The sequence below is a fragment of the Sminthopsis crassicaudata genome, chromosome 4 (assembly GCF_048593235.1).
Source record: "Sminthopsis crassicaudata isolate SCR6 chromosome 4, ASM4859323v1, whole genome shotgun sequence".
Classification (NCBI taxonomy): Eukaryota; Metazoa; Chordata; class Mammalia; order Dasyuromorphia; family Dasyuridae; genus Sminthopsis; species Sminthopsis crassicaudata.
In genome coordinates this window covers 53,627,164-53,654,896 of record NC_133620.1, presented here as the reverse complement: position 1 = coordinate 53,654,896, position 27,733 = coordinate 53,627,164, and the positions used below count along the sequence as shown (strand labels likewise).

Genomic DNA, 27,733 nt, shown 5'->3' with positions numbered 1-27,733 from the left:
CACTCTTCTAAGGACTCTCACATAAAGAACCCACCATTTACTTCAACTCACTACCACCTACTCAAGCTTTTAAGAGGTTAAATAAGACATCTTCCAATAAGCCTTTCCAGGTCTCTCACCCATACAACTAGAAGTTACTTGCCCCAAACACATCAATTTTAATTTGAAAAACAATCTAACATTTACCAAGGGCTTTTAATATGCCAAAACACTTTAGAGAAAAATATCAAAAATAATTTTCAACCTCAAAGAATTTACATATAAACATAGATACTGGACACATATATATGTATGTATGACACATATATAAAACAACATGCACATATAACTACGAGATATATGCAAAGTAAATACAACAAGAGAAGGCAGCAATACTAGCAACTGAAAAGCACAGGAAAGGCCTCAAGAAGACGCCTTTATTAATTGAGCTGAGTCTTGAAAGAAACCAGTAATAAGGAGAAAATGCATTCCAAGCAGGGAAAACAGCCAATGGAAAGCCATGGAAACAAAAGATTGGAAGAATAGCAAGAAGACCAATATGAACTACAAAATGTGAAGGAGAGACTAGGAAAGACAGGATGGCGCCAAGTTATGAAGAGTATTATGTCAAACAGAAAAATTTTTAATTTGATACCATAGGTAGTAGAGAGACACTAGTTAGTAAGGAGGGAGCAAGAAACAGTGTGTCAGGGAGAGACCTGCCCATGAGGAAGAATACTTTGGCACCTCTATGGTAGGATGAATTAGAAATGGGCAACTCAAGGCAGGGAACTCTATTAAGAGACTGCTGTAATAATCCTGGGTCAAAGGCAATGAGAATTTGAAAATGGTGGTTGTGCGTGGAATGCAGAGACCAAAAAAGCCAGTTATTATAGAGAAATAAATGACAAGTTTAGAATTTGATTACATATGGATGATAAGAATAGTAATCATGAGAGACTAGGAGTTTTGAGGAAAATGAAAATGAGGTCTGTTTTGGGCTTGCAATAATACATAGGTCACTGCTGGATTTGTCTACTCAAATTTCTCCTCACTAATTCATCCTCCATTCAGCTGCCAAAGGGTTTTCCTAAAGTTAATGTCTGACCATATTACTTCCCTAATTCAATAAATCCCAGGTTCTCAATTGCCTCCAAAATCAAATACAAAATTCTGTTTATAATTTAAAATTCTGTATATAATGTATATACCCACCTCCTACCCCCCACCTTTCTAGTCTTCCTACATTTTATACTGCTTCCATATTCTCTGGAATCCAATGACATTGGCTTCTTTGTTGTTTCTCAAATAAAACACTTCATCTCTCAGTTCTGGCATTTTCACTGACTTTTCCCCCAAACTAGAATGCTCTCCTTCCTCAACTCAGCCTACTGGCTTCCTTCAAGGCCCAACTAAAACTCCATTTCCTACAACATGCCTTTCCCAGTCCCTCTTAATACTAGTGTGCCTTTTCCCTTTTATTTCCAATGTATCCTGTATATAGTCCTTTAAGGTCTCTCCCATTAGATGGTGACTTCCTACAGTGCAGACAGTCTTTTTGCCCCCTTTGTATCCTTAGCACGCTAGACCCTCTGTAAATATTTGTTCATTGACTGAACTAGTTTAGTTTGAAATGTCCACTGAAATCCAGTTGGGACTGAGGCTCAGGAGGGAGGGTTGGTGTTATGGGCCAGAACTTGTTTCAAGGTGCTAAGTCACTGATAGATACAATGCTTATGTACTTAGTGCACACCTTTAAAGGCGTTCACACATTAGTTCACACATATATGGTACATATGCTTTAGAGAGCATATATGAGGAGGAGTTCACAAGCCTACTAGAGGACAAGCCCACTCTTGGATTTTCGGGAGATTCACAAGTCAGAAACCCACAAGCCCACTCTCTGGGAGAAGGAGTCAAGATTCATTCCAACTTCTACCTTTGTGCTGGATGGGGATATGTGGAGAGAGCTCTTAAAACCAAGGAGAGAGATAGGGCTCTACTAAAGCTAACTGGGCCCCAGGAAAAGATTCAAGACTTTGAAGGAGAAAATAAAGGATTTGGACTTATTTGGACTTTAATACCTGCATTTGGGGTGACTGAACTGAAATGAAGACTGCCTCCAGAAGCTCCCCCAAAAATCTGTTCTCACAGAACATTATATTATAGAGAAGAACACATTACATTTTGGTGCCCAACGTGGGGCAGACATGATCCTGATTCAGTGGAAAAGTCTCCTCAACCCAGAAATTAGGGTGAGTACAACAAGGAAATTTTATTAAAGAGCTAAAGTAGAATTTCAGCTAAAATGGGACAGATGTTTAGAAAAGAGTCTTCTGTTTCTCTTTAAGGAAAATGTGTAGCAAGCATTGTCAGGATTATGAAAAGCCAAGGTTCGATTATAATTTGGGAGCAGATCACTGAACTTTTAGAAACTAAATAGTACATATCTCCTTGGTTTTCTATGGGAAAAGAAGCAACTTTGTCAATACTACAATAAAAATGGACCTGATTCAATTTCCAAAGACACACTTAATAGATATAATTTAATACAAATGGCTTTAGCAAATTATATAAGTTATAGAATAAGGAAAAAGAAGAAAGAGCAGGAGGGGGAAGTGCCAACTAACTATTCAGAAAAGAATGGAGTTAAGTACAATTCTGGGAGTGGCACTTCACAACAGGTGCATTTCTCATCTCCTCCTGCTCCCTCAATTAACCCTTCATGGGTAGAGGGAGAAAGAGGAGGGGGAAAGGCAGAAACACAATCAGCATCCCCTATTAAGCAGCCTATGACAAGATTACAAAAAGCACTAGTCAAGGCAAAAAATGAAGGACAGGATGTATCTGATTTTATAAATGCATACCCTGTGATTGAAGAGCTTGGCTCTTCAGGTCAAAAAAGGAGAAGATATACTCCTTTTGAGCTGGAAAAAATTAAGGATCTTTATGGGGCTACATCATCTTATGTTAAGATGTTACTAGATAATTTGGCTCATGAAATCCTAACCCCTAATGATTGGAAATCGATAGCAAGAACATGTTTAGAATCTGGACAAAACTGGTTGTGGCTGTCAGAGTATCATGAATTGTGTAGGATTCAAGCAAGACACAATAGGCAAACAGGAGTTTGTACAAGTCACCTTTGACAAACTAACAGGTGAAGGTCAGTATGGAGAGAATTCAGAACAGATTAATTATCCCATAACAGTGTACGAGCAAATTTTTAAGGCTGCAATAAAAGCTTAGGATTGCCTCCCCGAACAAAAAGATCGAGGGGAAGCCTTCACAAAAATAGAGCAAGGTCTCAATGAACCCTTTGCAGATTTTGTGGGATGTTTGCAAACAGCTGTCACAATAAACCCTGGAGAAAATGCAGCTCCAAAATAATAACTAGTTATTTGGCTAAGAAAAATGCCAATGAGGCTTGCAAAAGAATTATATGGGGACTCAAAGATGCTCCTTTAGAGGAGATCATAAGATGCTGTGCTACAGTGGACACAAATGCTTATTATAGCCAGACCCATGCTGAACATGGGAAGACAGGGTTCCTCTTGGCAAAGGAATTCTAGAAAAAAATCACGATGTTTTCAATGTAGAAAAGTTGGACATCTAAGAGCTCAGTGTAAATATAGAGATAGAGTGAGAAGACAGGGTGAGAGAAGACCTAAAACCCCATGTCCAAAATGCCACAAGGGTTTCCACTGGGCCTTAGAATATAGATTGACCCAGGGAAATGAGAGGCAGGGCCCAGCCCCAAGATATCAATCAAAAGACAGGTGGGGCATGATGGCAGCTGAGTTTACACCCAGAGAGTCTTTAGAAGGTCAGGTCTCTGATGTGATCTATCAGCCAAAAAGCAATAAGATGGCAGAAAGGGATTACATGATCCACCAACAGAAAAGCAATCAAATAGCAGAAAGGGATTACAACTGGGGAGAATACAGGCTTTTTAAACCAACAGGGCAGTGTCCAATGCAAACAGCTCCAATGTAATTGCCAGATGATGAGGAGAGATTTAGAAAGTGGTAAATAGAAGAGACTAGATAGGTTAACTGTCTGGGAGAGAGGGTTTGCTTGTATTTTTACAGACAGAGAAGGAAACAGATGGAAAAGGCAACAGCACCTGGAGAGAGAGGCAAAAAAGGAGAAAAACCTCAAAACAAAGGAGAAGATTTAAGAAACATCTGACACTGAAAGAGCATGGCTGATAATGAGACTGTTGCAGGACTTGAAAACCAGCAGGAATCATTGGATTCCCTAACATAAGATGAGCCTATTGCAGAGACTTAAAAACTTGCAGGAATTATTGGATTCCTGGCACATGAACAATAGATGGACAATAGATTCCTTTTGGACTATTTCTGGGACTTATGGATATGTATAATTCCTCCCGTTGATTCATGTTATTTGTTATATAACTTCTAGCCTGTGCTATATTGTTATGTGCTTATGTAATTTATGTAATTATGTGTAATACCTTCCATATTGATGGATTTATGTATACCTATTTTAAGAGTGAGCCCCTTCATAAGAAGCCCACTAATCTGATTTTACTTCCCATTTCCTTTGGTGTTTCCATCTCCTTCCTGAGATGTCAGGGAGGGAATGACCACCTCCTTTTTAATGGTGTTTTCACTTCTTTTTTGATCAGTCAGGGAAGGCATGATCACCTTTTTTGGGGTTCTCACCTCCTTGAGAAGTCAAGGAAGTCATGACCACCTTATGTTCTAAATCAAAAGAAAACGGGAGATGTTATGGGCCAGAGCTTGAAACAAGGTGCTAAGTGATTATGTACTTAGTACTTATCAGTGTTCACACCTTTAAGAGAGCATATATAAGGAGGAGCTCCCACAAGCCCACAGGAACCCAGAAGCCCACTCTTGGAGGCGGAGTCAGTTTTATTCCAACTTCCACCTTTGTGCTGGCTGGAGACATTTGGAGAGAACTCTAGGAACCAAGGAGAAAGATAGGCCTCTAAGAAAGCTAACCGGGCCCAGGAAAAGAGACAAGACTTTGAAGGAGAAAATAAAGGATTTAGACTTTAACTCCTGGCTGCATTTGGGATTATTGAGCTGAACTGAAACTAAGGCTGCCTCCAGAAGCTCCCCAAGAATCCTGCTCCCAGAGAATGATTATATTTTAAAGAGAACATTACAGGTTGGACATATAGTTTTGGGAATCATTTAAATAGGTAATAATTTAACTCATTCAGGCCAATTCTAATGGTTTTATGATGAAGAGAGCACTCAGAGAGGACTGTGGGAACTGAGTGTGGATCACAGCAAAGTATTTTCACTCTTTTTGTGTTGTTTGTTAGCATTTTGTTTTCTTTCTCATTTTTTCCCTTTTTGATCTGATTTTTCTTGTGCAGCATAATTGTGGAAATATGTATAGACAAATTGCACATGTTTAACTTATATTGAATTACTTGCCATCTAGAAGAGGAGATGGAGGGGAGGGAAAAGTTTTGTAACACAAGGTTTTGCAAGAGTGAATGTTGAATATATAAGACTGCTTGCCATCTGGGGGAAGGGGTTGGGGGAGGAAGGGAAAAAAATCTGAATAGAAGTAAGTGCAAGGGATAATGTTGTAAAAAATTACCCATGCATATGTACTGTCAAAAAATGTTATAATTATAAAATAAAATAAAAATTAAAAAAAAAAAAGAGTGAATGTTGAAAATTATCCATGTATATGTTTTGAAAATAAAAAGCTTTTAGAAAAATTAATTTAACTCATGGGGACTGGTGAATTTAAGAAGGGAAATACAGAGAGAATTTACCAAATGAGTAAAGAAAGAGTGCCTAAAACATCACCTTGAGGTCCCTACCAGGTAGTGAACATAGCATAAAGATCCAGAAATAGAGATTTGCATAAGAGAAAACAAAGAAAAAGCATCATTAAATTAGAGAATCAAAATACTCGTGGGGGAAGGGAAGAAAGCAGGGGCAGGGGAAAAGAAACAGAGAAAACAAGATCAGCAGGATGAGAACTGATTAAAGGACCAAGGATTTGGCAATTAAAAGATCACTAGTGACTAGTGAAGTTTTATTTCAACCATCTACAGACTTCAAAGAGTTTAAAAAAGAAGACAGGAAGTGGATAAATCACATGTAGATAGTTTTTCAAATTTAGCTGAGACAGAGAAGAAAGCTGGAGGACCATACCTAATAGGGATGCATGATCTAGAGAAGTTTTTTTAATGATGGGAACACCTGGACATATATGTGACTAGTATGCAGATAACAAAGAAGGAAAACAGGAAGATAATGAATGTTAGACTGCAAGGTCAATCTGCTGTGAGAAGATGGGGTGGACTGGGAATCAAGTCCACATATAAACAGGTTGGCCTGGCAAAGAGAAAGGTCAACTCTTCTGAGGCTGGAATAAAAAAGGAAACGGTAGATGTGAGATGAGAAGAAGAGAAGAAAGAATCAGTGAACAGGCTCTATTCTCTAAGTGAAGTGTGGGATGGCTTGAGAAGAGGTTTAGAACAGCAACTGTGGTGAGCTAGACTCAATCAACTATTTGGCTGTAGTGAAAGTCCAGCTGAAATTAGATAACACAAATCTATAGTGGAATTAGCATGGTTTTATTATTTCTTCTAGCTCTCTTCAACATCACACAAGTAAGAACAAAAGAGGCTGATGTAATTTAGTAATCCTGAGCGGGGGTTTCACAAGGACAGGGGAAGCAATAGAACCCAAGAAATTTGGCTTTTAATTTTGGTTCTACTATTGAAAATGTGACCATGAGCAAATTATTCTACTTCTTCCAAGCTCAATTTCCCCATCTGGAAAATGGGCACAATACTTGCCAATACTTACCTAACAGAGTTATTGCACAGGTCACATAAAATAAATAAAATGTTTAAAACATTCATAAACGATAAAACATTTTAGAAATGCCAACTCTTTTTAAGAGAATCTACTGAAGTAAAATAATAACTAACGGCTAGTATCAATGACTTCTAGTCTTTGTAAACCTTAAACTGAAGTTCCTATTCTTATTAAAAATTATTTATCTCCAGTATGTGGCACATAGTAGACTTTTAATAAAACCTTACCACATGAACTAAATTATGGTCATCTTCAATAACATGACTTTCTTATGGATTTTTGAACACAGACATCTGTTGACTTTGGAATTCTGACAATAATTTCTAAAATAAAGGAGGGAATCTGGAAAAGGAAAAGGGGCATGGGAGCCATAACCACTGCCTTTGCCTTCAAAATCCAAAATATTTTAGTCTGAGATAAAATACTTGCACCAAAGACAGTCACAACATTGAGATACTGCAGCCACACCACAAACATGAAAAGACCAAGTCCTTTCACAGTGGGACTTAGATAAGGATAAGAACCAATAAAATAGTGCTACAGTGTAGCAAAAACCAGACTAGTTTTATGCAACTTTCCTTGGGAACTCCAAACTCCTAGTTCACATCTAGTCTTTTTTTTTTTTTTTTTAAATAACTGAAGCCGTTCCCCACAGCCTAATTCTGTGCCTGAAACAAGTTCCAATCCTCCCTCAGCCAACAGAATTCTTACACTTGCACCTCCTCCAGCAAACCAGAAGGAGGTTCAGCTTTCCCCCAAAGCCTCCACTCCCTCTTTCACTTCCCATCCCCCACCTTATTTCAGACCTCATTTACAAATCTCCTTTCTCTCTTATGTGGTAACCTCTCATTCATTTTTCCAGTTATTAATTATATAGTTAATTATAATTATCCAGGTTAGTATCTTATTCCATGGACCATTTGACTATACAAGAAGGCAGGTATAGAGCCCACAGGGCCTAGCACAGTGCTCCCTACCCAAGAGGAATCTAACAAAGGTTTTCTTAAACCCAAAAGTAAGCGCTTCCACCAGCCTTGATTCTTCATTCTTCCAAATTATACAACTATACTCAAGTGCGAATGTAAGCTGCTGTCTTCCAAAAGCCCATCTTCCAAACTTTTTTCCTTATTCCTCCCAGCTCCATCTTTTGTCCTTTCAACTAGATGGTTCAAAAGATTCATACTCTATAAACATCTTTGAATTCTCTGGCAGAAAGATACTAAGATAAAAATAAATGCAAACTAGTCATTTAAAATACAATATAATGAATATTAGATAAAAATGCTATTTTCTTCTTTTGAATAAGTTTTAATCACTAAAAAGCCTAGGATATACTGTGCACTTTTAACAAAGGCGGGAACTTGCCTTTGCATGCATTTTTAGTGGATTATTTAGGATACTTTTCCCATCACAACTATAAATATGAAAATACAAACTGAAAATTATATTCTAATGATAACAAATTCTCATTTCCATAAGACAATAATAATGAGTTTATTTTAAAAGCGTTTCCCGTCACAATAGCCCCCTGAGGAAGGTATGGCACACATCAATATGCCCATTTGAAAGATAAGAAAACTGAGGCTGAGAGGTGAAATAACTACTAGATCTAGGATTCTCCAAATCAGTTGCTTGACATCATGGGTCCAGTGTTTCCGCTACACAGGCCTAATCATGTCACAAAAGCAAAACTAAATTTGTGAGGAGAATCAGAACAAAGGGGAAAAAAGGGTTATTCCCTCCAGCTGAATCTTAATTTCTTCCTAGGTAAAATGAAAGGGTTGGATCGGAGTATCTTTAACAGCCCTAGGCCTAACGGTATGCAATTCTAAAATCTCTAGTATCAAGAGTACAAGTGTTCTTTTCAACCTAGTGAAGTCGGGCCTCAGGGCTAGCTTAAGGAATGTCTTCAATAAATGTTGCCTTGGGAAAGAGCAGAGACTAACAGAACCCATCAACTCTTCAACAACTGCTCCCAAGCGTAGGAGCCCAAATTCCAAAGAAATCCATCTCCACTCTAGGAAGGAAAAATGAAGGACCAAAATGGAGGGAGGAGGGGTGAAGCATACCAAGGAGTGACACTCTCATTGCTCACAGCACATGGCGCCAATCAGAGCCCGCCGCCGGCCCCTACCCAAACTAGACTATAGCACTCACATGGAAGAGACTCTAGCCTTGGGTTCCATTGTTGCAAATGAAGTTGGGAGATAGTTAAAAATTTTGAGGGAAACAAGTAGCCACATCATAAAAGACAGTTAAGAGTATAAACTGTAAGCCATCTGTAAAGCCCTCTTCTCCACCTGCAGAACCCGCAATCTGGTGGCCGCGGCTGGGGAATTGCCGTTTCCCATAAGTCTCAGACCTTTTGGATAAAACAAAGCCAGCCGCTGGTCTTTGGCGGGGATTTAATAGACGTAAGTAAGCAATGACCTCTTCCTAATTAGGACCACAGAGTGATAAAAGAAAGCAACTGCAGGACAAAATAGACCCGGCAGTGGAGTGTGCAACTTTACCCATGGAGGCCACCAGGTTTCCTCCTGAAATTAGGAATATTAATAAGAAAGGAGGAAACCCGGTACCACCAAATGCAATTTTTCATCTGCCATTGCACACAGGCGTACACACATCTGGCCCCATTGGTATTTTTTACCTCAAAATCTGTAATCACATCCAGATTAAAAAGCCAAGTCTCTCTACTCGCCTACCCCCCCATTCCCGCCACCACAGCAGCTTTCCCAGGCTAGCTTCCTGCCTCCCTCCGCCCCATGGCACCAGGGCTGCTCAGCTCTGGCGCGCGGATTAATGCAAGGCCCAGAGAAAAAGGAACATGTGTGCGGCGCAAAAAAAGATCTTTCTTTGAGCTGTCTCACCAACATTGGCTTTCCCAAAAGCAAATGACCCTAAAAAAAAGGGGTCCCATTTTAAAAAACGTCCCCCCAAAAAACGACCCTGGCCAAGAGTTAGCACTAGGGAAAAAGGGCATGTGCTCAGTGGCCCCAATACCGCCCTATAGCCCTTTTGCAGGGTTTTTTTTTTTTTCCTCAGCCTTCACAAGGTACCCCCAAATCCGGGGGGCGCAAAAGAGAGCTTCCGATGCAAATGGAAGCCAAAAGTATCTCTTTTTGGAAACGTGGGCCGGGAAAACAGATTACAACCGCGTTTCTGAAGAGCCACGCGGGTCCCTGCTGCAAACTGACACAGCAACAGCTTCCCCCTCCCCCAGCCCACACGCGCCGCCTGGGGGAGGGGGAAGCCAGACCAAAAGGGGGTCTTAAGAAGGAGTTGGAAACGTGGAGGGGAAAAAGAAAAAAAAACAAAAACAAAAGAACCCGAGAACCCCCTTACTTTGCCGCTGGCTGTGCCTCCGCTGACGCCGATCAGAAAAGGCTCCCCTCCGTTGGTTTGCTGGTGGTTCTGAAGAGTCTGATCACTGTCTCCGGCCATGGCTCCAGCCAGTCCCTTCCTTCCTGCCTGCCTGACTGCTGGGTTGCTTGCTTGCCTAGTTGCCTGACTGCCTCTCTCTCTCTCTCCCAGTCTGGATTCCTTCTATTCTCTCAGCCACCACTTGGTGTTAATTGGTGTTATTGTTCTGCCGCGGCTGTGGCTGTGGCTGTGGCGGCGGCGGCTGCTGCTGCTGCTGCAGCTTCTGCTGTAGGTGCTGCTGCTGCTGCTGCTGCTGCTGCTGTTGCTGCTGCTGCTATTACTCCTCTTGCTCCTCCTGCTCCTGCTCCAGCTCCTGCTTTAGCTCCAGCTCCGGCTCCTGCTCCTGCTCCTCCTCCTCCTACTCCTACTCCTCCTCCTCCTTCTTCTCCTCCTCCTCTTCTAGGTTTTTTTGAACCTTCCAGCTAAGCTGGCTTTATCTGATGAGTCAAGAGCCTTCCTCTCCCACTACCCGCCCCAATCTAGTTTACATCCCAGCCAGAGATCATCGCGATACAGCCGCTCCAATCCGAAAGAAAATCTAATCAGTCTATTTGCCCAGAGAAAGGCTTCCCAGTCCAGTGGGCTCGTCTTGAACCCTCCCCAATATCCCAAGTCTCCAGCTGGCTGAGGTCTTAGGGAAAGGTGTTTGCTTGACACCTCATCAGAAAACCTGGGCTTACTTAATTAACCCTTTCTTAACAAGCCATGAGTGGACAAGAAAATGAATTAAAAGATTTAATTTTTCAGTCCTGGATGTCAGAGGGGAAAAAAAAGAAGTCAGTGTGTATACACACAGTAATGTTACAATGACATATATTATTATAATGAATGAACAAAGCAAGTATTTTCAAAAACGGGCCACTCTTTAACCTAGTTATTTAAATCCATTCTAACTGCAGAGATCTAATTAACATCAAATGCAGACGAACAAAACGACACAAAGGGTTAATATGAATACCTGGAGCATCCGGGACAAAAACATTTACATTCTGAAAATATTTGCTTATTTCTAGTGTTTGCCAGAATACTTATGTAACTTCTTGGCTTTTTTAATGTTTTTTTTTTTTCCCCCACCCTTAGAAAATCCCAATTTCCTCATTCCCTTCTGTAGAATGGACTTTATGAAGGGTTCTACTTAAAGTACTTCTCAGCTTCACTTTCCCCCCCACCAAAACCCAAAAACTAACATAGTTCCATCAGCATATCTTGTTACCTGAGATTCCCATTATTGAAATTTCCTTGGTTATTCTCCTTGATACTTTCTTTAGATTTTCACAACAGTGAATTGGGCCCTCTTCTAAATATTTTTTCAATTATTATTTCTATGTACATAACTCAGATCTACATATCCAGCCCTAACATCTCTCTTAACCTCCTGTAGACTTTCTGTAGACATCTTAAACTGAAGATGGCCAACACTGAATTCATAATCTTTACCTCCAAACCATCTCTTCTACTAATTTCCCTATTGCTATCTCAGGGTATCAACCACTTCCCAATTACCCACACTGGAAATCTTCCTGTTAACCTTGACTCCTTACTGTCTTTCACTTTTATTATCCTATTGCCAAATCCTCTCAATTTACCTTCACCATCTCTCCACTGGTCAAGCTCTCATCTCATGCCTAGACAATTACAATATCCTGCTCTTTGGTCTCCCTGCTTTAGGTCTAGTTCCACTTTGCTTTGTCCTCCTTTAACTTGTCAAATTGATCCCACCTTATACCATAACTACAGTGACTATTATCTCTAAATCAAATATAGAGTCCTCTAGTTTTTAAATTCTGAAGGATTTTATGAAGATAGACACCCAACCACATTGCTTTTGATCTTCTGTGACTTCTCAGCCTTGTCTGTCATTTCCCCCAAACTCCTATCTTTCTCCCATCCCCTTATTCAGTTTTCTTTTGTGTGTTGTTTTTTAGGTTAGAATGTAAGTTCCCCATGGGCAGCTTTTTCACATTTGTATCTTCAGTGCCCAGCACAGTGTCAGGCAAATAGGTATTTAATAAATGATCACTAACTGTCTGACTTGTTTATACATAGTTATTTGCATATTACCAGTCATTAGACTGAACTCCCAAAGAATTATCTTTTGCCTTTCTTTGATATGTTTAGCACCTAATGGAATGCCTGACACAAAGTAAGACTTAATAAATGTTAGCTGACTGACATCCATTAACATTTTAGCTGGAACAGAAAAGATGTGAAACAAGGCCAAAAAGAATCACAGACAAGATGAATAGCTTTTATAATTACATGTTGAGTTTATCATACATTTTAAAAGAAAAGCAAACTGTATATACAGCATATATAATAGATATATCCCAGTTGTATTATATCCTCTTTTTCTATTCTAATCAAGTTTTTATTAAGCATTCATTATGTAGGCTTGGTATTAAGAACTTGGAATACAGAGAAGGGAAACCCAAAGAAAATAACAAAAAGCTCAATCTCTTCTCTCAAGGAGTTCTTGTCTAACAGAAAAGACAATATGCAAACAGCTTCTTTACCATACAAATATAATATGCCCAGAATTTTACTTGGCATTTATTAAATAGAGAATAACTTTTTAAAATCACATTAGCATATATTTGACCAGAAACTAGAATATTAATAACCTAACCAGTCTACTGCATTTGAAAGTGAATTTGAGAAAATTTTAAGGTGAAAATAAAAGGTCTATAATCTTGGCTTCCAATTTTTTCTCTGAGGCAAAACATATTAAGGCTGCATGCACCCATAACACTCCAAAATGCAGCCTAAATCAGATGAAAACGTAATTGAGAAATATTTAACAAAATAAATATAAGTAAAATAGAACATAATGTTAATATGTGATTTTCTAAATCAAAATGTATTTTGGGGACTTTTATTTACAGTTTAATGGCTCCCATTTTTATTTGAGTTCAATACTACTTCTTTAGGGATCCTAAACTAAACAGTAATCAGGCTTTGTGGTTTGGATGGCCTAAGAGCTGAAATATCTAGTAAAAGATAATGAAATTCATAACTAACAATTATTTTGAAAATAGACACAGACATTTAGGCCATTTCCAATGATTTTGTGATAAAGCCATCTGCACCCAGAGAGAGGACTGTGGATAATGAGTGTAAATCACAACATGGTATTTTCACTTTTTTTTGTCATTGTTTGCATTTTGGTTTCTTTCTCATTTTTTTCTTTTTGATCTTATTTTTCTTGTGCAGCATGATAATTGTGGAAATATGTATAGAAGAACTGCAAATGTTTTAACATATATTGGATTACTTACATCTAGGAGAGGAGGTGAGGGGAAGAAAGGGAAAAAAATTGGAACACAATGTTTTGCAAGGGTGAATGTTGAAAATTATGCATATGTTTTTAAAATAAAAAGCTTTAATTAAAAAAAAGAAAATAGATACAGAAATTTACAACACACATCTAGGAGTCAAAATATAAAAATGAGAATTATAAGGAAGGAAGAAAGAGGGAGAGTGGGAGAAAGGAAAAATATCTAGGGGGAAGAGAGAGAGAAAGTTAATGGTCAGTCAGCAGATCCCACAATTTGCATTTTTCAGCCTATAATAATAATGACATTACTGGTTTATAATTCCTCCCCTCCCCAATTTTTTATATGTATAATCAAGTTGGCTTAACAAGAGTCAGAATCATACTAGCAATATAGCAAATTATTTTTCCCAGTTCCCTTGTACTGATTATTTTCCCTATGTTATATGGACTTTGTTACATGATTTCAAACTAATCAAGGTCCTGGCATTAATTTGGTTCATGACAAAAAGCTATGACCCAGTTCAATGTTTCTCAATTTTATATATATATATATATATATATATATATATATATATATATATATATATATATATATATATATATATATATATATATATATAAAGTTCTTAAGATGTGCATATTTCAAAAATGACAAATGTAGACTTGTCCAAGGTTATAGAGAACATAACATAGCCTTTCAAGTTATCAGACAGTAGTTAGTAGGAAGTGTTGCTTTTTAAATAAACTTGTCCTTTTGTTTTAATTATTATAGTTGTAGTTCAAAAATGTAATGCATAGTATAGATTTTTCAATAAAAATGGAAAAAAATAGATTTTTATAACAGTGGGAAAAAAAGAGTAAGACATGGTACTTGGTCATATTTAACTTTCATTTCAACCAAGTACCATATATACATTTGTTAAGATGGTATAAAATTCCTTAATAGATGTGTAGAAACTTAGCCAAAGGTGCTCAAGTTGCTTTTGGTGAATTTATAAATGGTGAACTTTTGATTGGCATTTTTTCCCTGTGAAAAGTGTAGAAATGGCACCTTATCAAGAAGACTACATACAGATAGTTTATGATTTGAGTTTCCCAAAGTTTACATTCTCTCTATTGGAGGTTAATATGTACACATCTAGGGAAATGCAAAATACATATAAAGTAATTTTTTTGAAAGGGTTGTGTGGGATTAGGCCCTAGATTCTGAGGGGATCAGAAAAGTACTCATGTGGCTGGACTTTGAAAAAAAGTTGAGAATTGTGGGAAGCAAGGTAAATAGGGAATGAATTCCAAGCCAGAGAGAAAATCTACATAAAGGCATCAGCCAGTTATTTAAATGGCCAAATGGATAGTTTTTTTCCCCATAAAAATCTTTTTTGTTTTATTAGCAAAGCCCAAGAGGAAGATTCAGAAAGAGAAACAACATTTAAGAAAACAATATAATGTATTAAACTTATAAGAATTAACTTACAAGTATTGAATGTATAAATTTTTAAGGTAAGAAGTGATAGTAATAGATTTGTAATCTTAAAGATACCAACTTCTGAGGGGAATCCTAACTTGGAACACCAGTGCTCACAAGAAAAAGGAGAGATAATGCTGTAAGAGAAGAAGCTTTTGGCCTTCTTCACAAAGACCCAACATATAGTCCATGAATACATTCCTTACTTTTTCTTTTCATATGAAAGAGATTAATCTGGTGACAATGACCCATATAAAAGTTGAAAAATCAGTAATAGGGAAGCAAATGAAATCCAAGAGTTCTGTAGATGAGTCCATAATGAGTTTTGCAGCAGCCCAGCATCAATGCCCCCAGAAAAGGGAACCATTTGGAACTAAGGAAACATAATCTTGCCCTAAGATTTAAAATGAGCTAGTTATTGTAATCTGATATTACAATAAGAAGAAAGAGAGAGGAGGGGAGGGAGGGAGAGAGGGAGGGAAAAAGAAAAGGAGGAAGAGAGGGAGAAGTGGGGAGGGACAGAGGGAGGGAAGGAGGGTGGTAAATGAGCTAGAAGTGAATGTTGATTGACTGAACTATTGTGCTTGTATAGAGATCATGTGTTCTTTTAAAGTACTGCTTTTTTGCTTTTTCTTTTTCAAGATTATTCTTCATTATGGTATACCATATTTGTATTTCCCATCCCATCTATTTTTTCTCAATTCTTTGGAGAAGTTAAGTAAAGAGCTTTAGATGCCCAAAAAAGGATCTTATTGGCTAAATAAATAGCAAACTTCTGGTACCTCAAGAGAGGAAAGTAGTAAGATTTATATTTCAGGATTTTATTTTATTTTATTTTATTTTTTTTTTTTTTTGGCCATCATGTGAAGGACAAATTAGAGAGGAAAAAGACTTGAGTTAGAGAGACCAATTAGAAAGCTATTGCAAGACTACAGTTAATAATTAGTGAGGGCCTGAATTAGGACAGTGGCAGTGTGAGTAGAAAAAAGGTAATATGGATAAAAGAGGTATTCCAGTAGAGATAAATAATAATAAATATTATATCTGGATAAGAGAATATAAGACTTATAATAAGACATATGATAACTTACATAAAACCCAACAAAATGTATGACTGCAAGAGGAGGTGGGCCAATCCTATACCATGGAGAAAAACATGGAAAGTCCAAATGCTTCACTACTACCCCCCAAATTTAAAAGATACTTAAAGGAAACTCTTTAGTGTGTTGGGTAGATACTCAAAGGAAAATTTATGGACTTCCAGATCATGTGAGCTACAATGTAGAGAACTAGAATTTTCTTATCTCCATTAATTCTTAAACACACACACACACACACACACACACGCAGAAATTATATGCAAGAGATGAGTAATTACAGCTGACTTCACAACACAAGTAAAAAAAAACAAAAAAAATAACAGAATTATATATTAACAGTAGAAAGCATTAATCCATTATGAACTCACTTAGCACTCACTAACCTAGATTCATTCTGGCAGGATACACAAACTGACCCAAAGGATTGTGTTTTGAGACCTACTCAGAGAACTTCTTTTAGCTGTTGAGACTCTAATGATCCACTTGACTCTTTCCTTTTCCTCATAATCCCGTTGCAACAATAAGCAAACGTTGATTCTGCCCATCCATATGGGGGAGGGGGGAAGGGAAAAAGCTTGGGGAAGAGGGTTAGCACCCTTCTGCCTGGAACAGTCCCTGAGATTTTGTTTTGTTTTGTTTTAAAGATTTGACCCTTATTTAATATTCTGCTTTATCTATGACCTCCTTGTTTAGGAAATCCAAAGGCCAGAGAGCTCTACCTAGAATTCAATCTTGAAAAAAGCAGCAGTTGCTATTTCATTTGAGCTAGAGAACTAAAGAATTGAGGGAAATAAAGCAGAAGACTAGTAGCTGATGGCCACTCCAATTCTGTAGAAAAGGAAACCAAAATAAAGATAGGACCCCAAATCTTCAACTCCTTACTTTCACACCCAATGTTCAATCTGTTGCCAAGTCCTGACAATTCTATTTTCACCATATCTTTCTTTTACCTCCTCCTTTCTCTCCTCTGTCATTATTTCCATTCCATTATAGCCCTTCATCATCTCTTTTGCAAATCTTCTGGTTTTCCTGACTATCTCGGCTTTCTATTAAGTCAGTCTATCCTCTCTACTCAGTTGATCTTTCTAAATCAAAAGTCTGACCAAGTCACACTACTACTTAATTGTAACTCACTATTACTTTCAGGATCAAAAATATTTTATTTGGCTTTTAAAGCATTTCATAATCTGACTCCTTCCTATCTTTGCAGAATTACTATATACCTTATTTTCCTCCATACTCTGATACAATGACATTGAGTTTCTTGCTTGAATAAGACACTCTATCTCCCAAATTTATGCATTTTCATTGGCTATCCCCCATGTCTGGAGCATTCTCCAAGTTCATTTCCATCTCCTAAGTTCCTTCAAGCTCTAACTAAAATCCCACCTCCACAAGAAACCTTTCTCAATCCACTTAATACTAGTATAGTATAGTAACTGAATGTCTATATTTTATTTATGCAACCCTAGAGTCAGGAATACCTGAATTCAAATCTGCCCTTACATACTAACAAACTGTGTGACCCTGGGGAAAGTCATTTAACCTTAACTTCTTCCTTAAAATGTATATATATATATATATATATATATATATATATATACACACACACACATACATATATATACATATATATATATACTTTTTTTTTAAGCAGTGAAAATGATATTAAAGAAGAGGTGTGACCATTTCCTTTGTTATTGCCCTCTAGAGACTGTGAGATCCTTCTACTAACCTGTAGCTGAAACCTTCCTTTTAAATATTGTCTCCTCCTTTAGAACATAAAGTCCTTGAGAGCACAGATTTTTCTACTTGTATTCCCTAACTTCTTGGCACAGTGCTTTTTTCAATCATTCATTCATTATAGGTTCTTAAATGTTTCTTGCCTTAATTTGACTTTACTTTGACTTGATTTGGATCAGGGACCAACACCAGTGACAAATAAATTCACCAATGTTGGGTGAAGCTGAGACTTAATTTGGTAGCTGGTTGGAAGATGAATTAGAGTTAGGAAAGACTTGAGGCTTTTAGTTCAGCCTCAAGGATATATCCATCCTAAGGAAAGAAATGAAAAAGTTATCAAAGGGGAAATATAAGAAAAAAGCCCCCAAACTATAAAGATTTAAAGAGGAAGAAAATTCAAATATAATCCTAAAACACAAACAGATAAATGAGAAGATATTAAAAATCAAAAGAGATGACTATCTAAACATATAAAAGATTACAAACTTCTATAAGTAAATATTATATGATCAAGAAATTGAATCAAGATTTAATAAAAAAATAAAATAAAATAAAATAAAACAACAACAACAACAAAAAAAAAACTCTATGAGATTCCCTAAGAGAGCATGGAACCATAATTGTATATTCCTAAGTGGTTTAAAAGAGAAATAATAATCTTGAAAGAAGTAAGCAGGGAACACATAGCAAAATGACAGCTTCTATAACAGAAATAATTAGTAGAATAGAAAAACTTGAATCTACAATGGCAAGTTTCTCCAAAGACACAAAAGAGAAAACAACAGACTCAGAATATAAAAATGCTGAAATGAAATGCTAACTAGAAGAGAAATAAAAGTTAATGATGTTTATAGAACATATGATCTCTGCATGAGTAAAACACATTGACTTCAAAGATAGGCTATATGGAGATAACTCAAGGATATTCTAAGTCTCCTAGAAAATTACAAGTCAAAAAAAAATCTAAACATCACAATCCAAGAAAAATAGAAGACTTCCTAGAATTTCTGAATACAGATAACAAACCATTAATTGAAACAATCCACCGATTTTTCTCCAAAAGAACAAACAAACAAAAAAAACCAACCCACAACATCAAAATGTAAGACCCATAGTGGTAAGTTTATAAATTCAATAAAAATAACAAACTTTGTAAGCAACAAAGAAAAAAATCTTTAAATAGAAAGGAAAGAAAGATTTGTGGCATGATAGACATGAATTAAGCAGAAAGAGGAAGTATGGTTGGACGTGTATTTTGGGGTGTTAGAGGGAATGCCCATATTGTGAACTTCATGGTGTCACTGAAGAATATAAAGATGTATTCAGTGTATTTTTTATACATATGTATTTTTATTTAGTTTAGATTATATTGGTTTTCTAAAATTTATACCAATTCTCTAAAATGCACAGTTCTTTTATTGATGCCAAGCTTCTCTCAGAAATCTTAGAAGTCTTTAAAAAAAAAAAAAAAAAAAAAAAGATTTTATTGATATGTTTTGCTTGTACATCACCTAGATTTTCCCCTGTATCCCTTTTTTATCTTACAACCTACAATCTGAAGAGAATGGGAGGAAGGTTTTGCCTCAAGTTTCTCTCTATCTGATCTCAAAGTGATCTTCCTAAAGTTCATTTCTGACCAAAACAAACCTATTACTCACTAAACTCCAATAGCTTCCTAACATCTGTGGGATCAAATATAAAATAGTTTGCTATTCAAAACTTCTCAAACTTATCCCCCCTACCTTTCCAGTCTTCCTACACTTCACATCATATCCCCAAAACTATGCTTAGTGTAGGATCTGTTCCACAATTTTTGGTATTATGAATGGTTGTCCTCAATCCCTGGAAATCTATACCTCCTTATCTCTGCTTCCTGGCTTCCCTGGCTTCCCTTAATTCCTAGAGAAAATCCTATCTCCCACCAGAAACCTTTCTTAATGCCCTTTTATTTCTAGAGCTTTCCCTCTGTTGATTATTTTCAATTTATACTAGCATAGTTATTTATTGTTTCTCCTATATTGTCTCTTCCATTATATGTGAAATTTCTTGAGAATAGGGTCTATTTTCTGCATTTCTTTGTATCCAAGTGCTTAGCACATTTCCCGGAAGGAAGGATAGACATTGATGGGTTGTAATCTGCATCCCTGGAGGAACATCTATATTTGACAAGATCATAGGACCAGTAATACATTTTAAATACATTTATATATTTCATAGAAGATTATTTTAAGTGAGGATTTTACAAATATAAGGGATAATTCTTGGTGCACAAATTATTTCAACATTCATTTCAACTGTTGCAAATATTTACCAAGAATATACAAAGTATATTTACAAAGTACAAATATCAAACAAAACATTTAAGCATTGGATATGATACTAAGTCTAGATAAGACAGAATCCCCATCCTAATAGTACATATAATCTGATGAAGAGATGGGACAATACACAGATATCTAATATATATAATAATATAGCAGAGAGTTAGCAAAAAAAAAAAAAAAGTTATATAAGGTCTGATAAGTCATTATAGATTTGAGGAAATAGGGAGCTTTATAAAGGAGGTGGGTATGTGAGTTGGGCATCAAAGAATAGATAAGATAGCAGCAGGCAAAAAAGGAAGGAAGGACATTCCAGGAAGAGGATATAGTATAAGCAAAGACTCAGAGGTCTAACTCTTCCTGGAGTCTCTAGGAGACAGATCTTCAAGAGCAAGAACAGTAGTTCATCGTTGATGGACCATACAGTACATATGTAAAATCAAAGGATGTTTTCTCAGATACCAGGATAGGATTTGTCAGTCCTTAAATTCTAATTTTTTGTTCATTTTTTTCAGTCACATCTAATTCTTTAAGACTTTATTTGGGATTTTCTTGCCAAAGATACTGGAATAGTTTGCTATTTCCTTCTTCAGCTTATTTTACAGATGAGGAAACTGGGGCAAACATAATTAAGTGACTTACCCAAAATCACTCAGCTATTAAGTGTCTGAGGACAAATTTTAACTCAAGTCTTCTTGACTCCAGGCCTGACACTCCACCGTGCCATCTAGCTGCCCCAGATACATATGGATGAAAATAAGAGCTAAAGCAGAGATGATATCAAATTATAGAGAGCACTGAATACTAGGTAGGACCTTATTTCACATCTTTAAAAAAAAAAAAAAAAAAAAGATTATTCTAAATAAAATCCAATAGAATTCAGCAAATGTCTATTTATTGGCTACTCTTTGCAAGGCATTATACTAGTCTTAGGAACATAAAGATACTGCCCCTGACCCTGCTCATAAGGATTTTAGAAGTCTAACAGAGAGAAAGATGTCAAATAAATAGCAGTACTATAAAAATGAGTGTGATAAGAACATCAGTGAGGTCCAAACTATATGCAATGAGAAATTCGAGAATGGAAGAGAAAATTGAGCTTGTTGGGAGGAGGACAGAAAAAAGAAAGGAAAAAAAATCTCAGAAGATTTTATGGGAGAATTCAATCCATATTTATTACCCAGTCATGACTCTGGTAGCTGTTCTTTACTGATCTCCTGGACTTACTTTGTTCCTCAATGATTCAGCACCTGGCTCGTTGTCTTTCCTTTGTCTTTACCTTCTGCTCTCATTCTAGCTTCCATATAATTAATATTGATACTCTCTGAAACAGACCAATTTTCCAATTTGTTAGCTTACTTATTTCCTATGATTTCCTCCTTCATCTCATCTCAACTACTCACAGAAATGGTCATGCCCTTGCTCTTTCAATCACCCACAATTCCGTATTCATGAACTCTAAAATTCTTTATCTGATCATAATCTTTAAAAATTTCACTTTTCCCTTTGCCTTGAAACCTCTAGCCCTGTTCATCTTCCAATTCTTTTGCTTCTAAGTTCTTTCCAAGTCATGATTCCTGTTCTGGATATTCTTTCTTCCTGCCCTAATCTTGACTCCTTATTGATCCTGTTTAACTCTACACTGTCTTTTTTCAGCTCTCGTGTGCTGACAATCCCAAGATTTGGAAAACTAGCCCAGACATTAAACCATACCCCACCATGGATTTTCCAGGTCTTTTCATCTTCTCAAACCTCCCATAGATCCCTTTTCTCTTATCCTCTAAGCTAAGAACCTTGGCTCATATTTCTCTGAAAAACAAAAATGATGTCTGAGAGCTCCTTTTTTCCTATTACTCCTCATTTCACAATTACTTACATGCCTTTCCCCAATATTTCCTCAATATTTCTTCCTTCAACCCATCTCACAAGTAGAGATGTCTATTCTCCTCAAGTGATCCCATTCCATCCATCCAGAAGTTTGCTCCCTTTATCAACCTCATTCTTTAACTAATCTTCAATCCCTCTCTCTATACTGATTATTTCATTTAATAAATGTTTATTGATTTTACATAAAGAAAGGAACCCTTTAAAAGATGCAGATTGGAAGTGAAGAAGGGGAAGGATTGAAAATCATCTGGCTAACAAACAAATTTTAGAGCCTCAGTTTCTCTACTTGTAAAATAAGAATAGTAATACTTGTACTATTCACCTCACAGACTTAAGGAAAGACTCTAATTGAATTATATAAATATTCATTGTTATTATGATTATACAATTATACAATTGTATATTATTATACAATCTAAAAACTAGAGAAAATGAATCAAAGAAAACATGAACATCAGAGGAGGCAGGGCAGAAAACAGTACAATTTGAGAGAAGAGTAGAAATCGATTCTAGAGTCATATTGTGATGATGTGTAAGGAAAATGCTGTTAAAAGACACACTGTGAAGGTGGTCAAGACTTTGTATAGCTAATCACATGCTGACTGATTGGTTATGGAGATATTCAAAAAGCCCTGTCAACTTCGGTTTTGATCTGCTTGTCTCAACACATTAGCCCAAGACTAGTGAAAAAAGTAGAGCTTATAACTATGTGAGTTTGAAAAATGCAGAGTGCTCCATGGCATCCTGTCATTTTAGAATTGAGATTCATAAAAAAGCATAGCTTTGATATCCTGAGGAGTAAAGAGCAATCTTAGAGAGTGACCTTCAGGAAACCAGTCTAAAAGTTGTAAAGGGCTAAAACTCTGAGTTGATGCACTGGGGTCAGAAGACTGAGCACTTAAGGCTAATTACCCATTGGATAACACTCTAGCTTATGCTTATGCTTGGAAAATGGCCCTTCTCACTATTTTGTGCTGCCTTGATCTTTTGGTTTATACAGAGAATTGTAGGAGGGATTAGGGGGTGCAGTAAGACAAGCGAGGGTCACTTTGGCAGTAGAGGAGGAGAAGGAATGTTGTGGAGATCCTGTGTCCATTCCCTTTACTTCTACCCCTAAAGATCAAGAATAAAGACCAAGGACTTTTGCTTATCCTGACTCCAGCTGATTCTAAGGTATCTAGGGTGCTAACTCGGTCTTCACAAAAAGTAGTTGAGATATAGGCTCATCTGGCAATCATGCTTCAGTTGACATGAACTTGGTGGATGCAATGCTATGCAGGAACAAAGCTAAATTTTCAGCCTAATCTTTTTTTTCAGCCCCATACCCCCAGAATGAAATGAAATGATATAAGGGAATTACACTTCTGAGGTGTTTGAGGAACTCTTTTTTTATATTTCTTGCTATATCTATAAAGTAAACATCCCTTTTTAAAAAAATCAAACTAAGTTGTGTTAAATGGAACTAGAGTGCTAATTACTGGACCTCAAAAAATGGAAAGAACATAGCTAATGGGGGTTTGTGCCAATAGCAGTGATAAGAGGTACCCAGAAATCCTTCAGAGAACCCTTAGACTCTGAAAAGGAAGATATAGTAGGCCTCTCCCTGAGAGAGTAATGCCAAAATTATATTACACCAAAATCATGGCATGATAAGCAGCATGCATATACAGTAGAAAAAATGGGATTATTGGGAGCAGGAGGCTAGGGTTCAAATCCAGTTTTACTTGCTGGGTGAACTTAGGCAAATCACTTAATAGATCTCAGAAATTCAGTTTCTTCATCTTTTTTTTTCTTTCTTTTTTTTTTATTTATTTGATACTTTATTTTTCCCAGTCATATGGAATACAATTTTTAACATTTGTTTTTACAACTTTGAGTTCCAGATTCTCTCCCTTTCTTCCTCTCCTCTCCTCATTGAGAAAGCACATGTGAAGTTATTCAAATTCAGTTTTTCCATCTTAAAAATGAAAGTGATGGGGGAAGCTAGGTGGCACAGTGGATAGAGCACCAGCCCTGAATTCAGGAGGACCTGAGTTCAAATCTGGTCTCAGACACTTAACACTTCCTAGTTATGTGACCCTGGACAAGTCACTTAACCCCATCCTCAGGGGAAAAAAAAAAAAAAAAGTTCTGCTTGGCTTCTCCTTGCCATATATGTCACTCATCCCATTCCCTTCTGTTTTCTTTAGAACTCTGCTACATCATCATTCCCTCTTTTATTCTCCATCCCTACTTACTTGTTCCTTCATTAATGTATACAAGTATCCTCAGGTTCCCCCAATTTGATTTATTTTTTTCATTTGAGCTTGACAAGGATGAAAACTGAGAAAAGAACATCAGATTAAGTAATTTAGAGATTGTTTTATCATCCCCTGGGTGCAAATCTTTGTTCTAGGCCCTCATCTATTGTCTTTCTATATATTCTCTCATTTGGTGATCTTCATATATATAAATTCTCTCTCCTATATATAATTCCCTCTCTTTCCTCTTTCTTCTACTCTCTTTCATCTATTTATCCATCTATCTATCCATTCATTTATTTGTCTCTCCTAATAACTACATATAACACCTTAGTTTCTCATCCTGCATTGCTTCTAAATGTATGCTGGACATTTATATTTGAAAATATCTTGTCTGTATCTCAGACTCAACATATTCTAATCATAATTCATTATTTTTCTTTTAAAGTTTCTCTACTAGGAAGATAGGATAGTTTACCTCTCAAACCTGTGGAAGAGGAATGAATTTATTATCAAAGAAGAACTAGAGATCATTATTGGTCACAAAGTAGAAAATTTTGATTATATCAAATTGAAAAGTTTTTGTACAAACAAAACTAATGCAGACAAGATTAGAAGGGAAATATTAAACTGAGAAAACATTTTTACAGTCAAAGCTTCCAATAAATGCCTCATTTCCAAAATATGTAGATAATTGATTCTAATTTACAAGAAATCAAGCCATTCTCCAATTGATAAATGGTCAAGGGATATGAATAGACAATTCTCAGATAAAGAAATTGAAACTAATTCTAGCCATATGAAAAGATGCTCCAAGTTATTATTAATCAGAGAAATGGAAATTAAGACAACTCTGATATACCACTACACATCTGTCAGATTGGCTAGAATGACAGGGAAAGGTAATGCACAATATGGGAGGGGATGTGGGAAAACAAGGACACTTATACATTGTTGGTGAATTGTGAATACATCCAGCCATTCTGGAGAGCAACTTGGAACGATGCTCAAAAAGTTACCAAACTGTGCATACTCTTTGATCCAGCAGTGTTACTACTGGGCTTATATCTCAAAGAGATCATAAAGAAGAGAAAGGGATCTGTATGTGCAAGAAGGTTGTGGCAGCCCTCTTTGTAGTGGCCAGAAACTAGAAACTGAGTGGATGCCCATCAGTTGGAGAATGGCTGAATAAACTGTGGTATATGAATATTATGGAATATTATTGTGTAACGTGCTCTCCTGGCAGTTACAATTACTAGTCTGTCCTAGGCCCAACAGAGTACCTTTGACCACTGACTTTTGCAGTGTGAACTCTACCTGATTCGCCTCCTCTGAGGCCTTCAAAGGTCTTCTGGCCACTATCTCTTGAATCTATAGTTTAATAACCGGTAGCACACTCAAGAACAGCCACGTGTAATCTTAAAAGCCTTTATTATACCTACTCACATAATTCCCTGACTGATGCCCTGACTTGTTGGTTCCCGAGTGAACACCTGGTCAAAAGACCCACATGTTCACTACCAAAATCCTTACTTCTTTTGGCTACCCATCTTGGCTTGGCCACCCAGGCTAGGGAGCCAGGGTAAAGAGCGCCAGGTTAAAGAGAGCGACTGCTGTCTGCAGTGGGCTTATAAAGGGCCTGTGAGGTCACACACACAGCCAATCAGCGAGAGAGTCACCTATTACAAAGCTATCTCAATGTGGACAAGATCCCACCTACAGGGCAGTCCTAATATCCACGGAGATTACTTCCTGGGGGGACTCAAATATCCCAATGCACTGTGTCCACCCATTTAAAGGGCCCTTACAATTCCCTTCTCTTGTTTTGCGGGAACCGCACATCTCATCAAGCTAAACTTTTAGCACCAGCTGTAGTTCACTTGATCCATGAGATGACAGAGTGTTATGCCCAAGGAGGTACAAAGCAGCAGATCAGTAAACAGAAGTATGACAATGAGAACCAGGCTCAATAGTGGCCCAAGTGTTCAACCCATTCATCAAAGTCATACTCGAGATAATAAGCCAAAGAGGTTGGATGCCAATGAGGTAGGATGTCAACACTGAGGTGGGAAGTCAAGGTAAAACATCACAATTCTAGTTAACAATTAAATATCAGTGAGGTAGGTTGTCACAATTCTAGTTACATTTATCACAATTCTAGACCAATTCTAGTTTCTTACAATTCTCTGTTGCACTTGTCACAATCCTAGAGCAATTCTAGTTTCTCACAATTCTCTATTGCACTTTTCACAATTCTAGAGCAATTCTAGCTTATCACAATTCTCTATTGCACTTTTCACAATCCTAGAACAATTCTAGCTTATCACAATTCTCTATTGCACTTTTCACAATCCTAGAACAATTCTAGCTTATCACAATTCTCTATTGCACTTTTCACAATCCTAGAGCAATTCTAGTTTCACAGGTGCACATAAGCAAAGTCATGTCCAATAACGTCTCAATAACAACGGCAGGTGGGTGTGTTGGTTTTTCACCCACTAATTTAAAAGCATAGTCCTTCAATAGAAAGTATAGGGCAAAGCCTCTCCCCAGACCACCATATGGCAAGTAGCCACGGGAGGAGCAAGTAGGCCCATTGTCCATTTACAGTCTTTATATTGCATATCACCGAAACAGTCCATTTCAGCTGCAACACTGGAACTGTGTCTGCTGTCTCTGGTGTCACAGTCAGGAGGGACATTGCTGCCATCAGCGTCTGAAGGGCTGCTGACATCTGGCTGGTCCCTCTGGGCTGTTGTCTGGTCCTTCTCTTGGATCCCCAGGTTACAAATGTCTCTGGTGGGGATGAACTCTGCTGCTGGATCTGCACCTAGGAAGGAATGTACCCGGGGCCCAACTTAGGCCTTTCCAAATGCCATCCAGGCCTTTCCACATCACAGTGGAAACAAAGTTGTTGTCAAAAAGATTAACAAAAGTCAGGCAAAAGTTAGTCAGTCTGTCACTTAGCTGCACTTTCTGTGTATGCCTGAAGTGCATTGCTAAGGTAAAAGGCAAAGAATTTAAAAATGTAAAACCAAAAAGTATGAAACCAAAATAGATTAAAAATGTAAAACCAAAATAACTTTAAAATGTAAAATCAAAATACTTTGAAGATGTAAAATCAAAAGTGTTTAAAAATGTAAAATCAAAATTTAAAAATTGCAAGCAATCACATATATGTATTGCCACATCTTGTGCATATCCCAAAATTCCCTTCTCTTGTTTAGAAGAGAAGATCTTGGGGATATAGTCTGTGCAGTAATGGCTTTAGTAGGATTATAAGAAATGCCAATGGAATGGGCAAAGTCAAATTCAATGCAAAAACACTTAAAGGCAAAATATTTGTAAGCCAATTCATAAACTGTCTTAAATGCATGTGAAATTTCTACAATGGAAAAATGGTTGATCACATGTCTAGCTATTTCTCCAGATTGGAATGAAGCCATAATGTCCATTGGT

At 37.1% G+C, this 27,733-nt stretch overlaps 1 protein-coding gene across 2 annotated transcripts in view; it reads right to left on the bottom strand.

Moving 5' to 3' along the window:
* UCK2 (uridine-cytidine kinase 2) overlaps window positions 1-27,733 on the bottom strand; it is a 128,603-nt gene that overhangs the window by 67,283 nt on the left and 33,587 nt on the right. The window contains exon 1 of one of the 2 annotated variants that reach the window (XM_074266484.1): window positions 10,167-10,610. The exons of the other annotated variant lie outside the window; for it this stretch is intronic. Coding sequence (XP_074122585.1) covers window positions 10,167-10,265 — 99 coding nt within the window. The 5' untranslated portion in view covers window positions 10,266-10,610. Of the gene's footprint in view, window positions 1-10,166; window positions 10,611-27,733 lie in introns of those variants that run through there. 2 annotated transcript variants of the gene reach the window in all.